We start from the raw sequence: 21926 nt of genomic DNA, 5'->3' as shown, positions 1-21926 counted from the left end.
AGATCAAAACTTATAGACAGGTCAAACATGTTATCAAAACTCTATCATTCAAGTTTAAAAGTTTTACAATGAGAAGAGATAATGAAAGGAATTTAAAGGACCATAATCTAATGACTCAGAGCTTCAAGTAAAGGTCAAAAGCTGCCCAGAACACAATCTAAAATTAGGTGTAAGTCTGCCATCTTGTGGCGGTTTTGGATGAGGCTGCAGAAATGCTTTTATTGAAAAGTCGCAAGTGTATGTATAATTCATTATTGTGTATTTTGGGGGAATGAGTCTACTTGGGTTGTGGCTATTTTGTATGGATTTCTTGACATATGAGTGACCTGATATATTTTAGTTTTTGTTTCTATAGATGGTGTAATAATTTATTATCTTAAATATCTTTGGTATTCACTTGCCTCTGCTGTTTACTACATTTTAAATAAGCCTACTACTAGATTCTATTGAGAAGTATTCTCTGGTACGATGACGCATTTTCTAGTACGTTTCTCTAATTTCCTAAATTGACCATCTGATGTCACTGTTGTCACAAGCAAACCCAAAACCAACTCATGCATGCAGAAACTCCTGGATGCAGACTTAGAACATTAGAAAAAGTTTAAACTTTTTCTGTCTCAAAATGCGCATCAGCCAATTAAAACCGTTGACATGGTTACAGGGGATAAAACACTACATGTTAGCTGTTAACATAACCCAGAGGGCACAATTAGCCCTATGCTAACCTGACCAGGTGGCAGTGATTTTGTCCGGTAACAAATTCTACATCAGCCAATTACAAATGTTGATGTAGTTGGACTTAATGGAACACTTTCCATGAGAGTGTCCTTAATATAAGCAAACGTCACCATAAAAGTTCTTAAAACACCCCAAAACTTTGACTAACAGCACACAGTGTAGCCAGCCTGACTCCAAGTCATTTTCCTGTGTGTGGCAAGTTCGAATTCCAGGTGAGATATTGGCTGTGTTCGAGAGCATCAAAACGACTCATTAGATCAGTCAGTCAGTCAAAATGTACCTATGGTGCATTGCGGTTTTGATCCTCTCAAACACGGCCAATGTTTTTCCTTTGAAATGTAGAATTACATTTATTCTAGTTAGGCCTATGCCTAACTGGGAACAGACACCAGTTCAATGTTTAGTTTTGATTAACATTTGGTTGAGTTGTCAACTAATGTGAATTCAACTTGAAATCAACTAATTATTTCACCATGTCATTGGATTTAGGTTCAAAGTTGGTTGAAAAAAATACGAAATTCCTTTACAAATCGAATCAGTTTTCCACGTTGATTCGATGTTATCGAATAGCATTTTTTTTGTTGAAATGACGTGGAAACAACGTTGATTCAACCAGTTTTGCCCAGTGGGTAGTGTATTGCGAAGGAAAGTGCAGCCAAAACATTTAAAATGAAGATTAAGAATAGCCTACATTTAATGAGCTGCATCTTACTTCTGCCTTGTAGACAACTACACTGCTAAGAATCAAGTTTATAGAGTACCACAGTACGAGTCATAATACCCATAAAATCTAACGGTCAAACAGGGAGAAAGTAACCTTGTCCGTGAAAGATTTACATGGTTTTCAAAATGTCATGCCAGAGAAAGCCTACATGAAAAACAGGCCTTCTTTTAAGTGTTTCTAAAATCCCCTATGGGAAAAATGAATGGTGGAAAAACAATTGGAACCATTTCCCCTCCAGGTGTTGCCCATCTTCCACATTATCCCCTGGGTGTTTATACCTGTGTTTTCTGTCTGTCTGTGTCATTTTGTTTTGTTCATTCAAACCTACCAGCGGTTTTCCCTTGCTGTCTTTGCTATAGTCCCTGTTTTCTAGTATCCCGGTTTTGACCTTTTATGCCCACCCTGACTCTGAGCCTGCCTGAAGTCCTGTACCTTTGCCCCACTACTCTGGATTTTCGACCCCTGCCTGCCATGACCTGTCGTTTGCCTGTCACTGTTGCTGTAATAAACATTCTTACTTCGACACTGTCTGCATTTGGGTCTTACCTGAAATGTGATAAATGGAACATTTTAGAGTGAATGACTGTGTCACGTCCATAGATACAGAACAAAATGACTGAACGACTAGGTCAGGGCCAGGATGGATAGAACGAACGACCAGACGGCTTGGGTAGCAACCCTAGATTTGTGTCGGGACTATATCTTGTGGAAGGATTAAATAGTATGAATAAATCCATCAAAATAACGTTTTTTAATGAAAATATGTCAATCATTATTTGAACATGTTGGTTACCCCGTTGTAAAAAAGTGATAATGCCCTCGAAGCCGGTGTTCGGAGGATATATTGGCACGGTTTGTTGGCCCTCGACGAAAATAACAACACCAGTGCCAATATCCTCCAAACACGGGCTTCTCTGGCATAATCACTTAGTGCTTGTTCGTAAATTCAATCTGGAGTGCCAGAGTGCACTCAGAGTGCCCTCCGGCTGTTCGTTAATTCAGAGCGTTGTCAGATTGTCCATTCCTAAATTCAGAGCGTTTGGAGGAGTAGGGTTGTTCCGAGCGTTCTGAACTCACAACGGCAGTCAAGCACCCAAGCTAACTGGTTAACGTTGGCTAGCTTGCTAGCTACTTCAAGGCACAAATGAGAGAACACCTCACTCTGACCATTTTGCTCGCCCTATTTTTTATTTTACCTTTATTTAACCAGGTAGGCCAGTCGAGAACAAGTTCTCATTTACAACTGCGACCTGGCCAAGATAGAGCAAAGCAGTGTGACACAAACAACACAGTTACACATGGTATAAACAAACGTACAGTCAATAACACAATAGAAAAATCTATATACAGTGTGTGCAAATGTAGTAAGATTAGGGGGGTAAGCTGACAGCTGATGTTTAAAGTTAGCGAGGGAGATATAAGTCTCCAATTTCAGCGATTTTTGCAGTTCGTTCCAGTCATTGGTAGCAGAGAACTGGAAGGAAAGGCGGCCAAAGGAGGAGTTGGCTTTGGGGGTGACCAGTGAAATATACCTGCTGGAGCGCGTGCTATGGGTGGGTGCTGCTATGCTGACCAGTGAGCTGAGATAAGGCGGGGCTTTACCTAGCAAAGACTTATAGATGACCTGGAGCCAGCGGGTTTGGCGACGAATATGAAGAGAGGGCCAGCCAACGAGAGCATACAGGTCACAGTGGTGGGTGGTATATGGGGCTTTGGTGACAAAATTGATGCCACTGTGATAGACTACATCCAATTTGCTGAGTAGAGTGTTAGAGGCTATTTTGTAAATGACATCGCCGAAGTCAAGGATCGGTAGGATAGTCAGTTTTACGGGGGTATGTTTAGCAGCATGAGTGAAGGATTGTCTTTGTTGCGAAATAGTAAGCCAATTCTAGATGTAATTTTGGATTGGAGATGCTTAATTTGAGTCTGGAAGGAAAGTTTACAGTCTAACCAGACACCAAGGTATTTGTAGTTGTCCACATATTCAGGATTCATATCCTAGCAGAGTGTTGGTGACTAACTGTGTTGCTTGCCACAATTCAATTACATTTTTATGCCAAAGTTTACTGACACTGGCCATATTCAACGGGTATTGATAGTTAGTAAATTCATCAGTTATTCTGCGCTCTGGCACACTCAGATGAGAGTGCTCTGAAATCGGACTATATAGCCAGAGTGAATTTATTAATGCAGCCTTAATTGGAACTCTCCATAGATTTTTTTTGTCTGGTTGCTAAGCAACCGTTTTTTTTTTGTCCAAATGATACCAGTCTGTCAAAAGTTGCTAGCTGATGTCGAAATTATCTAACTAAATGCATACTGCAATTCCAACCCCAGAACATCTTATCTTTGAAACCTCAAAATATCTCAACTTGATTAGCTAACAGCTTGAAGCTCTACATTTTGCCATGGAATTATTCATGTTATGTTCAACAACCAATCAGTGATCACGCACAAAATACAGCTGCATAATGTTGCCGAAAGGCCAGTCTCCTTTTTACCGAAAGGCCAGTCTATTTGGGACACAGAGTACAAGGAGTGGATGTCATAAGGTGAATGCACCAATTTGTAAGTCGCTCTGGATAAGAGCGTCTGCTAAATGACTTAAATGTAAATGTAAATGTAATGAATGTTAGCTAAACAGACTGGTACCCAGGCTATCGAGGACCAGCAGTGAACAGTTTTATCCTTAACAAAAACGCATGATTCAAGGGGGGTTTCGAACCAATAATGTATGTACCCTGCCAACTTCATGTCAACCGCTTTAGCGAATTACATTTACATTTACATTACATTTAAGTCATTTAGCAGACGCTCTTATCCAGAGCGACTTACAAATTGGTGCATTCACCTTATGACATCCAGTGGAACAGCCACTTTACAATAGTGCATCTACATATTTTAAGGGGGGTGAGAAGGATTACTTTATCCTATCCTAGGTATTCCTTAAAGAGGTGGGGTTTTGTGCCACCTGCAGTGATGGTAATATAATAACATAATAACAGAAGTCCATAAGTCCCTTCTTTTTTTAATGATGTATGTTTAAACGTACATGTTGTAATTCATATTTTTTTCTGTACAAGCAAGTGTGTGAAATGAATAAGTACAAATGTGGGATTTCATAATATACTGTATGCTAAAACATGCCTTTTTAGTTTGTCTAATGTAGGAACTAGTAGCTGGTAGCCTAGTCATGGGGTTCCCAAACCTTTTCACTCAGGCCCCCTTCCAGCATCGGGGAACATCTCGTGCCCCCCATTTCTATGGACACAAGCACTATTCATACACAAACTCTTCACATCCCTCTTGTTGGCTGAGAGAAGATGTTGCAGGTTTAAAGTTTGTTTCTTGTAATTCTACACATTTTGGCAACGGGGTGCAAAGAAAATGTAGCAGTTTTAAAGCAAATTTTCTTGCAATTCTATATATTGCCATGACTAATATGTATTCATGTGATATTTGAATAACTCGAACATTGCTACAAAATCTATGGGCTAAAAAACGTTAGCTGACATGGGCTAGTTGATCTGGACTTCTCTGACAAGTTATAAATAGCTCCCTAAGTTATGCAATGACAAGAGGAGTAGTGATGATGCACTACCCAATTTCGAAATTTCACCTTGTGCTTACTACTATTACAACTTTCAAGAGTAAGTTGAAAGCCAGACTGAGATCCTTAAAAAAAAACACTGGCCTAGTCAAGGATGCATCAATTATGTAATATTGGGACTACACTTTACAGACCAGGTAGAACAAAAGTAAACCTTGAATTTTGAGATTTAAAAGAACCATTTGGTGGCCAAGGTGAGCTATTTTAAAGGCCCAGTGCAGTCAAAAACGTGACTTTCCTGTGTTTTAAATATATTTCCACGCTATGAGACTGGAATAATACTGTGAACATTATGTGTAAGAGCTGTTTGAGAAGACTATTCAGACTATTTTGGTGGGAGTGAGTTTTGGCCTTCCCTGGTGACATCGCCATGCAGTAAATTAGTCAATAGACCAATAAGAAAGAGTTCCAGCCTCTCTGCCAATAACAGGTCATTGTCAGTTTCCCCATCCTCACTCAAATCACTCCCAGACAGTCCTAGCAAAATTCTTGATTGAGAAATTGCTCTTCGCTAAGAAGCTATTGCAAACAGCTATTTTGGTTTCATTTGACCATTTTAATTGAAAGCAGGATGTCTAAGTTGTCATTTTCATGATGGTAAAACAGTTTGTCAACTTAAAGTACCAAAACCAGATAGAAAGCATGCAGAAAAGATATTGAACTATATATATATATATATATATATATATATATATATATATATATATATATATATTATTTATAAAAAAGGGTATTATTTATATATATATATATATATATAAATAATACCATATTTGAGAACTAAATCAAATCAAATTTGATTTGTCACATGCACATGGTTAGCAGATGTTAATGCGAGTGTAGCGAAATGCTTGTGCTTCTAGTTCTAGTTGAGAACTACCAATCAAATAAAAGCTAGACAGTCAGGGAGAATAGAAAATTCCAAAAACTGAGAATTGTTACCTTGTGCATTTTACTATTAGAGAGGAGCAACATTAACCATGGCAAAATACAGGAAATTCCCTTTAAAATAGCTAAATGTTCACTGAGCTCCATTCAAAACTATGTAGAATTGCTAGAAATGAGCTTCAACACTGTGCATTTTTTCTCTCAGCTCAATGGAAAATGTGTAGAAGGTGCAGAAAATTTGCTTACAACAGCACAATCTTCTCTCTGCTGCCAAGATGACGGTACCTTTCTAGCTAAATGTTAGAGTTTACACTTTTTGCACCAATGAAATGTGGGGAGGTCAAAATAATGAAACTGTATACCAAATGTTAAAATGCTGATTACTTGCCATTATCATTCAACTGATAAGACACAACTACAGAGGACAAACATAGGTAAGCGTTTCATAATTAGCATTTTTTAAATGATTGACCTTTTAGTCTGAGCTGAATTCAACAAAGTCTGTTCAAAGTGTCTGATGTCCACCTCTGTTGGTGGTGTTCATCAGACACTTCCTTCACCAGGAAGTTTAGTTTAGTTTAGTCAGATTGAAATACATTTATACAGGGATGATGACGAGGACACAGTGCTAAAACTTATTGGGTCTGACAATAAGGAAAGATGTGAAAAATAATGCCATGTATCTATATCCCATATCTTTGCTTTTAATGAAAACTAAACTCATAGACTACCATCGTTCATCATCAGAGGGGATATAGAATAATCAATAACCATGTATTGCCATCAAGAAAATGCCATATTATCGCTTCATGAAAGAGTGATAGCTAAGTAATAACTGATCTCAACAAATAGTATATTGGTTGACTATTGCCATAGTATATGAACTTATATAGGTCAATGGTAAAAACTTGCAGAAACATACATTTGCCAATCAGGATAGTGTACTTCAGAGGGAGTGTTGGGGATTTATGACAGGGGTCCCCATTACATTCAGCCATGGGCTGACATACAGTAGTTGTAAATCAATTGTACACTGAAAATTGCCCACAATATGCCCAATCAGTATTTGACGAAAACAGTATAATTTCTGACCTGGGATATGATCACATATGTCTCTATTTATGCGTTTGATTACTTGGGAACAGATTTTCTAAACGAAAACCAGTTTGACCTCATTTCTGGCGATTTTAGTGTTGTGTCCAAGAAAAAAATATGTAATTGTTTTGTTTTGATCAGAAAACTTTGGGGGCCCAAATAAAATGCCGACTATTGGGGAACCCTGATTTAGAGGGACGTAATTTGTATGTGTCCCAAACAGACGGAGAGTGTGCGCAAGCCTGTGATCCATTGATATCATGTCTTCACTATTGGAGAGGAAGTGATTTAGCACAATCCTAGAATAAAATAACCATTCACTGTTGAAAATCTGAACCCATTCTGGTCTCAGGTTGGGACCGATGGGGCCGGGCCGCCCTTACTTGCTCGGTCGGCTCTAGAACGAGGATCTACTGTGTTGTATTGTGAGTTTTCATCAGCAAATCGTGGAAGATGGCCGACGTACCGGCGGAGTGCACCATCAAAGTGATGTGCCGTTTCAGGCCCTTGAATAGTTCAGAGGTGACCAGAGGGGACAAATACATCCCAAAGTTTCAAGGGGAAGACCATGTGGTCGTCGGGGTAAGTTGGTTGCCATGGCTATTTATTTGTCTGCAAGCGAGTGCCCTCGATAGTGCGCTGCGCCACTTGTGATCGGCCAGTGTCAGAACAGTAGCTAGTTAGCTGGCTAACATACCTGTCCACCCACATCAGCTATGTTTTGCACTAACGTTAGTTGTATGCTTACCCACACCATCGCCGATCAGGACAGGACAGTATTTTTGGCTAACAGTTGGTGGCCAGTCAAGTGTGTATAAGTAGCTAGCTGTATTTCGCTGATTTGGCGAGTCGACTACAGTCGACGTGATTAGTTAATCTTGCCGTATCGGCTAGCTAGCCAGTCAGCTGTCACTAAACAACAACAATGGCAGCCAACTGCTTGCTATGCCTTTGCTAACGGCAGCTAACTACACTAGCGCCAACGTTATCTGCTAACAACGTGTAACTAACTACACGTTGCCTTCAAAATAACTGCACATCTTTTGAGGTAACACCCAAAATCGGCTGGGACTGAGTTAATTTATCTAACTAGCTAACGTTAGCAATTTCAAGCATTGCTATGATTTGAAAGCTATCTAGTAGTTCGGCCAGTAGAACTGGCAATGGCAAATTAACTAGTTGGTCTAACATTAGCTACACCCAGCAGCAAAGATGTTTCAGAATTTGACTAGCTAACTAGTATTAACTATTTAATCAACAAGATCACTGACAAGCGAGCTATGATGATGATGCCCCCTGACCCTAGTTAATTTAGTCAAACAAGACTGCTGTGGGATACAGAACACAGCTCAATACAGCACTGTGACTGTATCAAGATCAGAATTCAGATGCAATACATTTCGTTCATTTATAACCACTGACAGTGCATGTGTTTTGTAGCTAGAATTGATTCATTTCATAGTCTGTAGCCTAAAATGGGTTTCTAACATGATGCCGACAAATACAATTCGTAATCATGTTATTGTACTTGGCTACATTAGTTATCTCTGAACATATCTGGTTACAGTTACACCACTGGTCCATTAGTAAATAGATTCTTTGGCCTAATTAGTCATCTTGTAATGTAAAACATTGTGTACATCTCAAATGGCTCCCTGTGTAGTGCACTACTTTTGACCAGGGCCTTATGGAGTGTTCTGTATATAGGGAATAGGGTGCCATTCAAGATGCACACTTGTTATGCCAAAAGAAGGAAGTGCCTTCCACACAACGTGGTGCTTTGAATGTTTTCAAACAGCAGACCTGGCCTTCATTCCTTATTTAATGGAGAAATCTGTTTGAAAGAAAAAACTATGCACGTCATTAAATTAAATCATCCATATGTATTGGTCACATCTTTACTAATGCTGCAGAAATCTGCTCTAAAGCAGTATCCACATCCATCGGATGTAGTGATCATAATATAATAGCCATATCTAGCAAAACCAAAGTGACAAAGGCTGGGTCTAATATTGTGTATAAGAGATCATACAAGAGGTTTGGTAGTGATTCCTATGTTGAAGATGTAAAGAACATTTGCTGGTCTGTTGTGTGTAATATGGACTAAGCAGAAACTGCACTTGATGGATTATTCCAGTTACCAATAAGCATTCAACTATTAAGAAAATGACCTGGCCTTCATTCCTTATTTAATGGAAAAATAAATGGGTTTGAAAGATAAAACAATGTACTCGCCCATATAATGCCATATTTCCATATTTGCGTTACAGGCCCTCAGAAAAAGAACGATATGAGGAATAACCTTCCTTTGTCATTGTTCAAACAGCTTTAACTGTTCCCAGGCCGTCATTGAAAATAAGAATGTGTTCTTAACTGACTTGCCTGGTTAAATAAAGGTAAAAAAAAACAACTTTACAATGAAATACAGGGTAACTCCCAACCGAACCAGGTTAGAAATAACTGGACTATTCCTCAAATTGACAGTAAAGCAATAGACATGAAAAAGGATGGTTAAATATTATATTTTCACCACAAGATATCCTCATGTGTCTCATGGACTTTGATGCACTGGACATGCCTCACCAAAGCCAACATCATTAAGGCTATAAAGCTTTTTACTGACAGAAATAAATTGTAGTTCAGTAACTTATTTGCACCGAGTGTGTCCTCACAAATCTTCACCGTCAACCTACCTTTCAACACAGTCCGTGTCTCTTGTTTTCATTTAGGTAGTGCACTATTTAAGCAAAAAGGCACGAGGGGGTGTGGTATATGGTCAATATAACATGGCTAAGGGTGGTTCTTGTGCTCAACGCAGAGTGCCTGGACACAGCCCTTAGCAGTGGGATATTGGCCATATACTACAAACCCCTGAGGTGCCTTATTGCTATTATAAACTGTTTACCAACAGAATTAGAGCAGTAAAAAGCAGTTTTGTCATACCCGTGGTATACGGTCTGATATACCACGACTGTCAGCCAATCAGCATTCAGGGCTCAAACCACCCAGTTTATAATAACATACTAATAATAACATACTTTGGTATAGCCTAGTCCTAGGACGGCCTTGATTTGGAGGCTGAATGAAGAATTACATCATTCATGGGAAACACACTCAAGATAATATAATAATAATAATATATGCCATTTAGCAGACGCTTTTATCCAAAGCGACTTACAGTCATGTGTGCATACATTCTACATATGGGTGGTCCCGGGGATCGAACCCACTACCCTGGCGTTACAAGCGCCATGCTCTACCAACTGAGCTACAGAAGGACCACACAACAGACCTTTGGCGGTTATTGCCTGCTATATGTCATCATGGCTATTGACTACTGAAAGGGATGCTCAGTAGGGATATATTTGGGCCAGGGGTGGATCTGATCTGTCAAAATAGGCAAGCTGCCCTAGTCCCATCATCTAAGTTGGAAGATAATAATATAGTGTTTCGTAATATAAAATAGATTTAGAAGGTTATGATTGTCTTCAGTGCTTGTTTTGTTTACATTTTCAGGGCTTGTGACATCACTTTCCCAGCATATTATCAGCTAGTTGTAGGATCTGAGTTTAGGCTTATCTGGTTGTGTAACTAGACTCCACATCTCAATCTGGGCCTAGAGGTGTAAAAAGGACTATCAAATACATTTGATTGATTGATTAGTACCATGACCTCCACTGATGCTACCGTTGTGCTTACAACAGACTACACACACACACACACACACACACACACACACACACACACACACACACACACACACACACACACACACACACACACACACACACACACACACACACACACACACACACACACACACACACACACACACACACACACACACACACACACACACACACAGCACCATGAGTGTGCTACTTTTAGCTTTAGCAGTGGAAACTAACAGCAGGAGGAGAAGGGGAAGAAGATTGTAACTGGGAGTAGCCTACTATTCAGGCAGTTATTACCAATGCTATTGCTTAGCAGATTGTCTACAGGGGGGTGGGGGTTGCTAAAGCACTTGTCCTTCAACCCCTTAGCTACCTCTGCAGCTATTTATTTTGCTCTCTGAGTGATCTTGGATGTATCACTGGCCTATTGATTAGAAGTGTTTGTACATTCAAGACATCAGATTTGCCTAAAGGGTGGAAGACCAAGAAGCCAGTAGTAGTATGCGTGAAAGAGATCACTTCTAAATACTAAAACAATGGTTTCACTGTGTCATCATGATTATCACTGAGTAATCATTGTTTCCGGGTTGCAGTGTAGTGGAGGTAACTGGGGCACTGCCTTCCAGACTCATGATGACTTTGAACTGGGGGCTGTGCTCAGGCTGTACTGTTACTAAGGGGCCTGGCTGACCTGATGTTATGGGTACAGCTACAATTCTCGGCTTCAGTGGCAGTCATGAGTTTGGTCCAAATGGCACCCTTTTCCATGTATAGTGCAATACTTTTGACCAGGCTCTGCACGATATAGGGAATAGGGTGCAGTGCACTATAACCAATAGGGTAACAATTGGGACGCAACCTCAGTCTGGCTATGTTGTGTCTGGCTGAACTTTAAGTGTCAAGTCTCGTGACTTGACCAGTAGGTCAGGTGATGCCAGGCAGCTAACTGTTTATATTTAGTCATATTCCTGTAAAGCTTAGAACGGATCTCATGTCAAATGCTGTTGAAGTAATATGGTTACAGGTTCACCAGCCTCATCTTAAGCCCATTCTTGTGGGAAGCTGCTATAGACCACCGAGTGCTAACAGTCAGTATCTGGATAATATGTGTGAAATGCTTGAAAATGTATGCGATAACAACAGACGTATATTTTCTGTGTGACCTAAATATTGACCGGTTTTCATGAAGCTGTCCACAAGCTTCAAACTGTAACCAGCCTGCAACCTGGTTCAGGTTATCAGTCAACCTACCAGGGTATTTGAAAACAGCACAGGAATTAAATCATCCATATGTATTGGTCACATCTTTACTAATGCTGTAGAAATCTGCTCTAAAGCAGTATCCACATCCTTAGGATGTAGCGATCATAATATAATAGCCATATCTAGCAAAACCAAAGTGACAAAGGCTGGGCCTAATATTGTGTATAAGAGATCATACAAGAGGTTTGGTAGTGATTCCTATGTTGAAGCTGTAAAGAACATTTGCTGGTCTGTTGTGTGTAATATGGACTAAGCAGAAACTGCACTTGATGCCTTTATGAAATTGATTATTCCAGTTACCAATAAGGATTCCGCTATTAAGAAAATGACTGTAAAAAGTGTTAAATCCCTGTGGTTTGATGAGGAATTTAAAAATGGTATGGTTGAGAGGGACGAGGCAAAAGGAATGACAAATAAGTCTGGCTGCACAGCTGATCATCAAATGTACTGTAAATTGAGAAATCAGGTGACGAACCTTAACAAGCAAGCTGCGCTAATGTTGCTATTTTGTAGAAAGCCTTTATTGATACTAGCCAGATGGCCAACGTTAGATAACTACCTAGCAAGATGACGAAGAAACGATTTAATTCACTTTCCATACTGCAAGTCCATAGCCAAATGTTTAACCAGCTAGCTAACGTTATCATATTAGCTAGCTAACGACACCTCACTCACTCAGAAGCTGTTTCAAGGAAACGAATCCATTGTAATTTAATTATGTCAATATGTGCGTTGTGTCTGTGTACTTAGCTACTGTTGATAATGGGATATGTAGATAGGGCGAGTCGGTCAAGGATCGATTCAGACAAAGTGGTAAATTGTATGACAAGCGACAGTTTATTCAGAGTAAAGATATCTGGTACAACGTATACGGGCTCATTCATTTGGCTCACAAGGAACCAGCAGAAAGAAGCCCCGATAACAGATTGCAAGCATGTTATGTACAGTACAGAAAGTAGGTTGAGTCTGGAAGTCCCGGTCTTTTGGTTGGCCACAGTTGAGGTGTTGTCTTCTTGGATTGGTCCTGTTGAGCCGTCCGTCGTTCCTCCGTGTCTCGTCGGGCTGTTCTCAGTCACACAATGTTCCGCTAGGAAGGAGATTGTGTGTGTGTGCTTGTGTCTGCAAGTCAAGGCTGTGTCTCTTCCTCCCAATGTGTGGGTGTATGTCTTATCTGTGTGTCCTCGGCAGTTAGTGTGTGTATGTGTGTGTGGGTGTGGAAGCTATCCTGTATGGGACCTAACATGTTTCACTGTGAAAATACGTTGTCTCAGTTATAGCGATGTAATAGCAGTAAGCTGGTCATTTGCATAAGAAATAGCACTTCCTTACACTACCATCCCATTGCCCAATTTTTGTACCATGTTATGGTTTTCTGCCTTATGTTATCGTCTTAGGTCTGTCTTTATGTAGTGTTGTGATGTGTGTTTTGTCCTATATTTATATTGTATTTCTTTTTTAAAAATCCCATGCCCCCTTCCCCGCAGGAGGCCTTTCGGTAGGGCGTCATTGTAAATTAGAATTTGTTCTTAAACTGACTTGCCTAGTTAAATTAAGGGTAAATGAAAAATAAATTTAAAATATCCCATAGCCTACGTTTCCTATGAAGTGTGACTGGCTCATGACATTTAACCGTGGATATATGAAACAAATGCCACATCAAAAGAAAGTGTCACTCCTGTTGGCTCCCCACGTGGGGGTTTGTGCTCTCTGATTGGCTCAAAGTCAAGTTGTTGGCTACTGATTAGCATTGCACTTCTACAAGGAGAAGGGGCAGGTTCAAATGGTATCAACTGCGAGTTGAATGCCCGGTCTTGAGTCAGCTCAGCTTTCCTACAACATATTTTATAACTGGCTAGATGTCTCTCATCTCGTCTCTCCTTAAGTACGTTGTTTGATCTTTCCAGGGGGACAAATCCCCAAACTACTTTCATCCCTACAACCGGTGTAGGCTACATGTGGACATTGCACAGACATTTCCCAGTTTGAGGGTAGATACATTTATCAACTAAAAACCTATGTTCGTGTTACAAAGACAAACCATTCTATGCTGTAAATATCATATTGATGTGCTTAAAGACAGTATGTGTACACTTACCTAGCAAATAAAAACAAGTTGTGTATAGACTACAACTTCAGCGGTCTAACCAGAACTAGAATGGATTCTAATTTGGCCACATCTAAGGAGGAAGCTTTGTCAGTAGCCTACAGAGTGATACGAGAAGAGTGAAATTGCTGAACTAATGTAGACGTGAACAAAGTGTTTTGTTAACTTTCAAGTGTAACAGTTCCATGTTGAATACAGCCTACTTCACATAATACTGTAGAACTGTACTGCTAATATAACAATGTGCAAATATTATGCCTTCCTGTCCTGTATAAGACAGGCGTTCCCTGATATGTTTTGAAGAATACACAGGGGCCCCACCCACTGATGGTACCATTCGATTCAATAATAACAAAAGACAAAATGTAATGGCTGTCTTGTCATTGTAATGCTGAGTGCAAGGTCTCAGTATCAACCTGTCTTCTGCCCATCTAGAAAAACGAGGAAGAGTTGATGAGTGATATGTATGGAATGAGTGATGTTACTAAACACTCGTGATGTACCGTTTCATTAGTAATCACCTTTTGTTTGGAAACATCTGATGGGCATGGCAGCGTAGATCAGCTCCAGGCCCCTCTCGTCACAGATACTGGTCATGAAGGAGCCCAACTTCAGCTCCTATATCACGGAGGGAGACAGAGAAGGACTGTCACCATACAGTCATGGAAGCCAACAGTAAATACACAGTTGAACACAGCCAATCAGAGGTCCCGATTCACAGCATGGTTGGCTTTACAATAGAAATAGAATGACTAATGCCATAGTCAGCTTTCTGCCATAATCAGTTTAATATTGAATTATTCTATTTCTGTGGGCATTACTCACTTGGGCACAGGTGTAATCTGTTGGCACAGTGGAAGGGGGCACCTCCTTACACCATACAAGTAACACAGTGCCTTCGGAAAGTATTCAGACCCCTTTACTTTTTCCACATTTTGTTATGCTACAGCCTTATTCTAAAATTGATTGAATTGTTTTTCCCCCTCATCAGTCTACACACAATACCCCATAATGATTAAACAAAAATAGGCTTTTAGAAATTTTGGCAAATTTATGAAAAAATATAAACAGAAATATTCTGTTCACACTGAAGCACCTTCGACAATGATTACAGCCTCGAGTCTTCTTGGGTATGACACTGCAAGCTTGGCACACCTGTATTTGAGCAGTTTCTACCATTCTTCTCTGAAGATCCTCTCAAGCTCTGTCAGGTTGGATGGGGAGCGTTGCTGCACAGCTATTTTCAGATCTCTCCAGAGATGTTCGATTGGTTCTTGTTAATCATAAGGTGTTCTAAGGAAAGGATAAGGGCCACTGGTTGTTACACCAGAAGTTAATGGTTATCTGTAGGAGGAATGTATATGGTGTAGTCAATTAAGGTTGGATATGAGCCAGGGGCTTGGAATGTACTGAGGAAAGGCAATTAATTGTATTTATTTATTTATTTAACCTTTATTTAGTCAGTTAAGACCACATTCTTAACTACAATGACGGACTACCTCAGCCAAAGCCTAACCCAGACAACGCTGGGCCAATTCTGCACCGCTTATGGGACTCCCAATCACGGCCGGTTGGATTTGAACTACAGTCTGTAGGGACGCCTCTAGAACTGAGATGCAGTGCCTTAAACAACTCCGCCACTCGGAATTAGAGTTGATAAGGGTGGAGAGCTGTGGATGAGTGAGGAATGGGGGCCGAGGTTAGGTCACATTAAGGAGAAGGAACAGTTTTATTACCCACATCACTTAACTTCCTGCCTAGCAATAAAGATGTAATGTTTAGAGGGAAGGATGAGACTTCACCTAAATTGGGGTATGTATACTTGTGCTGGTGGGAACATGTCTTTGTCTGTTCAGCTGCCTGACCTATTGGGTGAATAACCTTGGTTTGAGCTTTAATAATCGACTGAGTTTTTACTCTGTTAATTTAGAACCTTCCAGGCTCTGGCTGGGCCACTCGAGGACATTCAGAGACTTGTCCCAAAGCCACTACTCCATGGTCTTGGCTGTGTGCTTAGGGTCGTCCTGTTGGAAGGGGAACCTTCTCCCCGGTCTGAGGTCCTGAGTGCTCTGGAGCAGGTTTTCATCAAAGATATCTCTGTACTTTTCTCCATTCATCTTTCCCTCAATTCTGACTAGTCTCCCAGTCCCTGCTGCTGAAAAACATCCCCACAGCATGATGCTGCCACCGCAATGCTTCACCGTAGGGATGTTGCCAGGTTTCCTCCAGACATGATGCTTGGCATTCAGGCCAAAGTGTTGAATCTTGGTTTCATCAGACCAGAGAATCTTGTTTCTCATAGTCTGACAGTCTTTAGGTGCCTTTTGGCAAATTCCAAGCGGGCTGTCATGTGCCGTTTACTGAGGAGTGGTTTCCGTCTGGCCACTCTACCATAAAGGCCTGATTGGTGGAGTGCTGCAGAGATGGTTGTCCTTCTGGAAGGTTCTCCCATCTCCACAGCAGAACTCTGTCAGAGTGACCATTGGGTTCTTGGTCACCTCCCTGACCAAGGCCCTTCTCCCAGATTACTCAGTTTGGCCGGGCGGCCAGCTCTAGGAAGGGTCTTGGTGGTTCCAAACTTCTTCCATTTAAGAATGGTGGAGGCCACTTTGTTCTTGGGGACCTTCAATGTTCAATGAAAGGTTTTGGTACCCTTCCCCAGATCTGTGCCTCGACATGACCCTGTCTTGGAGCTCTACGGACAATTCCTTCGACCTCATGGCTTGGTTTTTGCTCTGACATGCACGGTCAACTGTGCACTGTCAAATACATTTCTAAAAACCTCTTTTCGCTTTGTCATTATGGGGTATTGGGTGTGGATTGCTGAGGATTTTTGTGTGTATTTTATCCATTTTAGAATAAGGCTCTAACGTAACAAAATGTCGGAAAAATCCAGGGTCTGAATACTTTCCCAAGGCACTCTATACACACAGCACTGATTACATTGTGGTTATGTGAATTCCAGGGTCTGAATACTTTCCCAAGGCACTCTATACACACAGCACTGATTACATTGTGGTTATGTGAATTCCAGGGTCTGAATACTTTCCCAAGGCACTCTATACACACAGCACTGATTACATTGTGGTTATGTGAATTCCAGGGTCTGAATACTTTCCCAAGGCACTCTATACACACAGCACTGATTACATTGTGGTTATGTGAATTCCAGGGTCTGAATACTTTCCCAAGGCACTCTATACACACAGCACTGATTACATTGTGGTTATGTGAATTCCAGGGTCTGAATACTTTCCCAAGGCACTCTATACACACAGCACTGATTACATTGTGGTTATGTGAATTCCAGGGTCTGAATACTTTCCCAAGGCACTCTATACACACACAGCACTGATTACATTGTGGTTATGTGAATTCTAACCAACGCCAGTGGTTGACAGGCAGCAGAAGTGACCGCGTCGGATGTAATCCATACTTGGCCATTTGGCAATATCGTTGGAATTTTGCACCGACTTTATGGAAGCCAATTTTCACTCTTATTAGCCAAGCAAAATGTGCATGCGTTGGACCATATCATATACATACTTGACTACAAACACCCGCATGGCAGCTGGGCAATTGGCCGTCACTGAAAAGAGTGGCCATGTAAGTAATCCATAACCAACCCTCCAGTATGTCATGACGAACTCATTTACAAAACTCACTTTTGGTTGAGACTGACTTTATGACCAAAATTATCCTATTTACACTCTGTAGCCAATTTAGGCCTTTTCATTCATCCTGATAATTACTGCTGGGAGGGCACTGAGACGATCTGGTCTGCCCCCAGATCAGGCCAATGGTCTAGACCGACGTGGCTGTGTCTGAATGGTTCATGTCCATCTGGTGGATAGGAAGGGGGAGAGAGGAAGGTTTTTGCACAGACCGAACTGGGGCCTTATCTGTCAAGCATTTCAGAGTATGAGTGCTGATCTAGGATCAGGTCCACCCTGTCAATTTAATCTTATTCATTAATATGATGATAAATGCTAAACTGATCCTAAATCAGCACTCCGACTCTGAGTCACTTTATACAGTTCTTCAAGCTGAACCACCAAAGTGCCTATAATTAAGCAAAAAGGCACGAGGGGGTGTGGTATATGTCCAATATACCATGGCTAAGGGCTGTTCTTATGCACGCAATGCGGAGTGCCTGGATACAGCCCTTAGACGTGGTATATTGGCCATAAACCACAAACCCCTGAGGTGCCTTATTGCTATTATAAACTGGTTACCAATGTAATTAGAGCAGTAAAAATAAATGTTTTGTCATACCCATGTTATATGGTCTGATATACCACGGCTGTCAGCCGATCAGCATTGAGGGCTTGAACCACTCAGTTTAATACCCTCTGTGGTTGACTTTTTAAATGTATTCTTATATCCATTATTGCCATCTCATTAGAATGGTATGTGCTTTGTTTTCTCCCTCCGCACAGCTCTCCTCCAAATTGGCACCTTATTCCCTACATAATGCACTACCTTTTACCATAACACTATATAGGGAGAAATAGGGTGCCATTTGGGACACAGACCATATTTGATGTAGGCTACCTAGCCCATTAGGCCAGAGCTGCAGAGCTGAAGCCCAGAGCTGTGGGAGTGGGGAGACGAGAGCATAGCACTATTCTGCATCCCAAATGGCACCCTATTCCATATATATTACACTACATTGACTAGCTCGCTATATTGGTTATCTCTTGTGGACAGACTACGTAAACATGAACATGAACATGAAAATGATCTGACCAAATTACGGAAGATTTTAGTTCTGGGTTAACCGAGATTAATACTGTATATACAGTACCAGTCAAAAGTTTGGACACGCCTACTCATTCCAGGGTGTTTCTTTATTTGTATTGGCATTCTCTCAACCAGCTTCATGAAGAATGCTTTTCCGACAGTCTTGAAGAAGTTCCAACATGCTGATCACTTGTTGGCTGCTTTTCCTTCACTCTGCGGTCCAACTCATCCCAAACTATTTCAATTGGGTTGAGATTGGGTGATTGTGGAGGTCGGGTCATCTGATGCAGCACTCCATTACTCTCCTTGGTCAAATAGCCTTTACACAGCCTAGAGATGTGTTTTGGTTCATTGTCCTGTTGAAAAACAAATGATAGTCCCACTAAGTGTAAACCAGATGGGATGGTGTATCGATGCAGAATGCTGTGGTAGCCTTGCTGGTTAAGTGTGCCTTGAATTCTAAATAAATCACAGACAGTGTCACCAGAAAATCACCCCCACACATAACACCACCTCCTCCATGCTTCACGGTGGGAACCAGACATGCGGAGGTGATCCGCTCACCTACTCTGCATCTCACAAAGACACGGTGGTTGGAACCAAAAATCTCACATTTGGACTCATGAGACCAAAGGACAGATGTTCACTGGTCTAATGTTCATTGCTCATGTTTATTGGCCCAAACAAGTCTCTTCTTCGTATTGGTGTCCTTTAGTAGGGGTTTCTTTGCAGCATTTTGACCACGAAGGCCTGATTCACGCAGTCTTATCTGAACAGGTTGATGTTGAGATGTGTCAGTTACTCTGTGAAGCATTTATTTGGGCTGAAATCTGAGCTGCAGTTAACTGTAATGAACTTATCCTCTGCAGCAGAGGTAACTCTGGGTCTTCCTTTCCTGTGGCGGTCCTCATGAGAGCCAGTTTCATCATAGCGCTTAATGGTTTTTGCGACTGCACTGAAATTTGAAAAGTTCTTGAAATTTTCTGCATTGACTGACCTCCATGTCTGACTGACCTCCAAGTAATGGACTGTCACTTCTCTTTGTTTATTTGAGCTGTTATTGCCATGATATGGACTTGGTCTTTTACCAAATAGGGCTGTCTTCTGTATACCTCCCCATACGTTGTCAAAACACAACTGATTGTCTCAAACGCATTAAGATGGAAAGAAATGCCACAAATTAAGTTTTAACAAGGCACACCTGTCAATTTTAATGCATTCCAGGTGACTACCTCATGAAGCTGGTTGAGAGAAGGCCAATGGTGTGCAAAGCCATCATCACGGCAAAGGCAAAAATGCAATTTGTTTACAACTTTTTGGTTACTACATGATTATTTCATTGTTTTGATGTCTTCACTATTATTATACAATGTAGAAAATAGTCAAAATAAATAGAAACCCTGGAATGAGTAGGTGTCCAAACTTTTATCTGGTACTTTAGGTAATAGCTTTGCCTTTTGGGACGTAGCATGGGTTAACATTCCGTGGAGGCTCACCAGGGGTTTATTGGGCTGTGTGTGTGTGGAGTTGATCATGGTGTTGTTTTAACAGAGTGGTGGGGTTTTGCATTTGTTGGTGGTTATAATGAGCGTTTTCTGTCGAAGAGAGCTGTGTGTCTTGGGTGTGCATGTGAGAGCAGATTGATACCTTTTTGATAGCTCATTTGGATGGTATAGCCCCTTACTGTGGCACACTTTATGTGGGCTTCATCTTGATTTTTTAATCTGTGTTTAAATTGAATGTCAGACAAGTTGTTAAATTCATTCTCTAATCTCTCTCTCTCTCATTCTCTCTCTTTGATTTGATTCTCTCTCTCATTCTCTCTCATTCTCTCTTTCTCTCTCATTCTCTCTCTCTCTCAGAGCAAACCGTTCCAGTTTGACAGAGTGTTCCAGCCCAATACGACACAGGAGCAAGTATACAACGCCTGCGCCCAGAAGATCGTCAAAGGTGAGCTCTCTTCATTCACTGTTTATGAACACTCTCCCTGCTGTAGGTGTTTTGCTAATGTGTCCATTGCACAAACCCGAGGAGAAAGAGGAGTAACTTTGCAGTGACTACTGCCTTCTGGCTGTCTTTTGGGTTTCTGTGTATTTCTGTGACAGGGGTTGAGTACAGAAGACGCATATCTGTCTTGTACAAATGAATAAAGTAGTCTTCTTCTTCCAGATGTTCTGGAGGGGTACAACGGGACAATATTTGCATACGGACAGACATCTTCCGGCAAAACACACACGATGGAGGGTAACCTCCATGACACAGATGGAATGGGGATCATCCCCAGGATAGTGCAGGACATCTTTAACTACATCTATTCCATGGACGAGAACCTGGAGTTCCACATCAAGGTAGGTACTGGTTAGTACTCTACAAATACATCCCCCTGCTTGCCTCCTCAATTGCACTCTTTTCCCTAGATAGTGCACTACTTTTGTCAGAGCCCATAGTTTCTGGTCAAAAGTAGTGCATTGTGTAGGGAATAGGGTGCCATTTGGGATGCAGATTTGTTCTGTCCAATTAGAACAACTCTTCCTACTCTCCATAGGCAGCATGCTAACCTTGAATTGCCGAATCACTTCACTTAACAGGTTTTTAAAACCTATTGATTTTTCTATGTGGGATCTCTGCTAATAAGAACTGGCTCTTCTCTTCCAGGTTTCGTATTTTGAAATTTACTTGGACAAGATTCGGGACCTCTTGGATGGTATGTCCCAGGCAGAGCCACTGTCCCAATGGCACCCGTTTCCATACTTTTGACCAAGGTTCTGTGGTGAAAAGTAGTGTACTACGTAGGGAATGGGGTGCCATTTGGAACACACGATGTATAGCTTGCCTCTCCTTTTGGCTCGTGGCCATGCTACAGTAGTGTGGATAATTGGCTAGTTCACATAACGATCTGTTGAAAGGCTACGTAGAGCTTATCTAATGAATGAAAATGTGCATATTGAAAGAGGAAAAGAGTGAAAATGTTACTGATATTGGAATGAATATTCAGTTCATTTTTTGACTGAAAAGAAAGAATGTCTGCATATTGGTACGTTAATATGCTGTATCTGGATCTGCCATTATGTAAATTCTCGCCAC

General features: G+C 41.0%; 1 protein-coding gene across 1 annotated transcript in view; it reads left to right on the top strand.

Annotated features, from left to right (window-relative positions):
- Positions 1-7279: 7279 nt before the first annotated feature.
- The window catches only part of LOC124041641 (kinesin-1 heavy chain-like), a 31041-nt gene continuing 16394 nt past the window's right edge, over positions 7280-21926 (top strand). The window contains exons 1-4 of the mRNA XM_046359455.1: positions 7280-7640; positions 20705-20792; positions 21012-21190; positions 21498-21546. Coding sequence (XP_046215411.1) covers positions 7512-7640; positions 20705-20792; positions 21012-21190; positions 21498-21546 — 445 coding nt within the window. The 5' untranslated portion in view covers positions 7280-7511. The remainder of the gene's footprint in view (positions 7641-20704; positions 20793-21011; positions 21191-21497; positions 21547-21926) is intronic.

The sequence above is a fragment of the Oncorhynchus gorbuscha genome, linkage group LG08 (genome assembly GCF_021184085.1).
Source record: "Oncorhynchus gorbuscha isolate QuinsamMale2020 ecotype Even-year linkage group LG08, OgorEven_v1.0, whole genome shotgun sequence".
Taxonomy (NCBI): Eukaryota; Metazoa; Chordata; class Actinopteri; order Salmoniformes; family Salmonidae; genus Oncorhynchus; species Oncorhynchus gorbuscha.
This window is presented reverse-complemented; position numbering and strand designations above follow the sequence as displayed.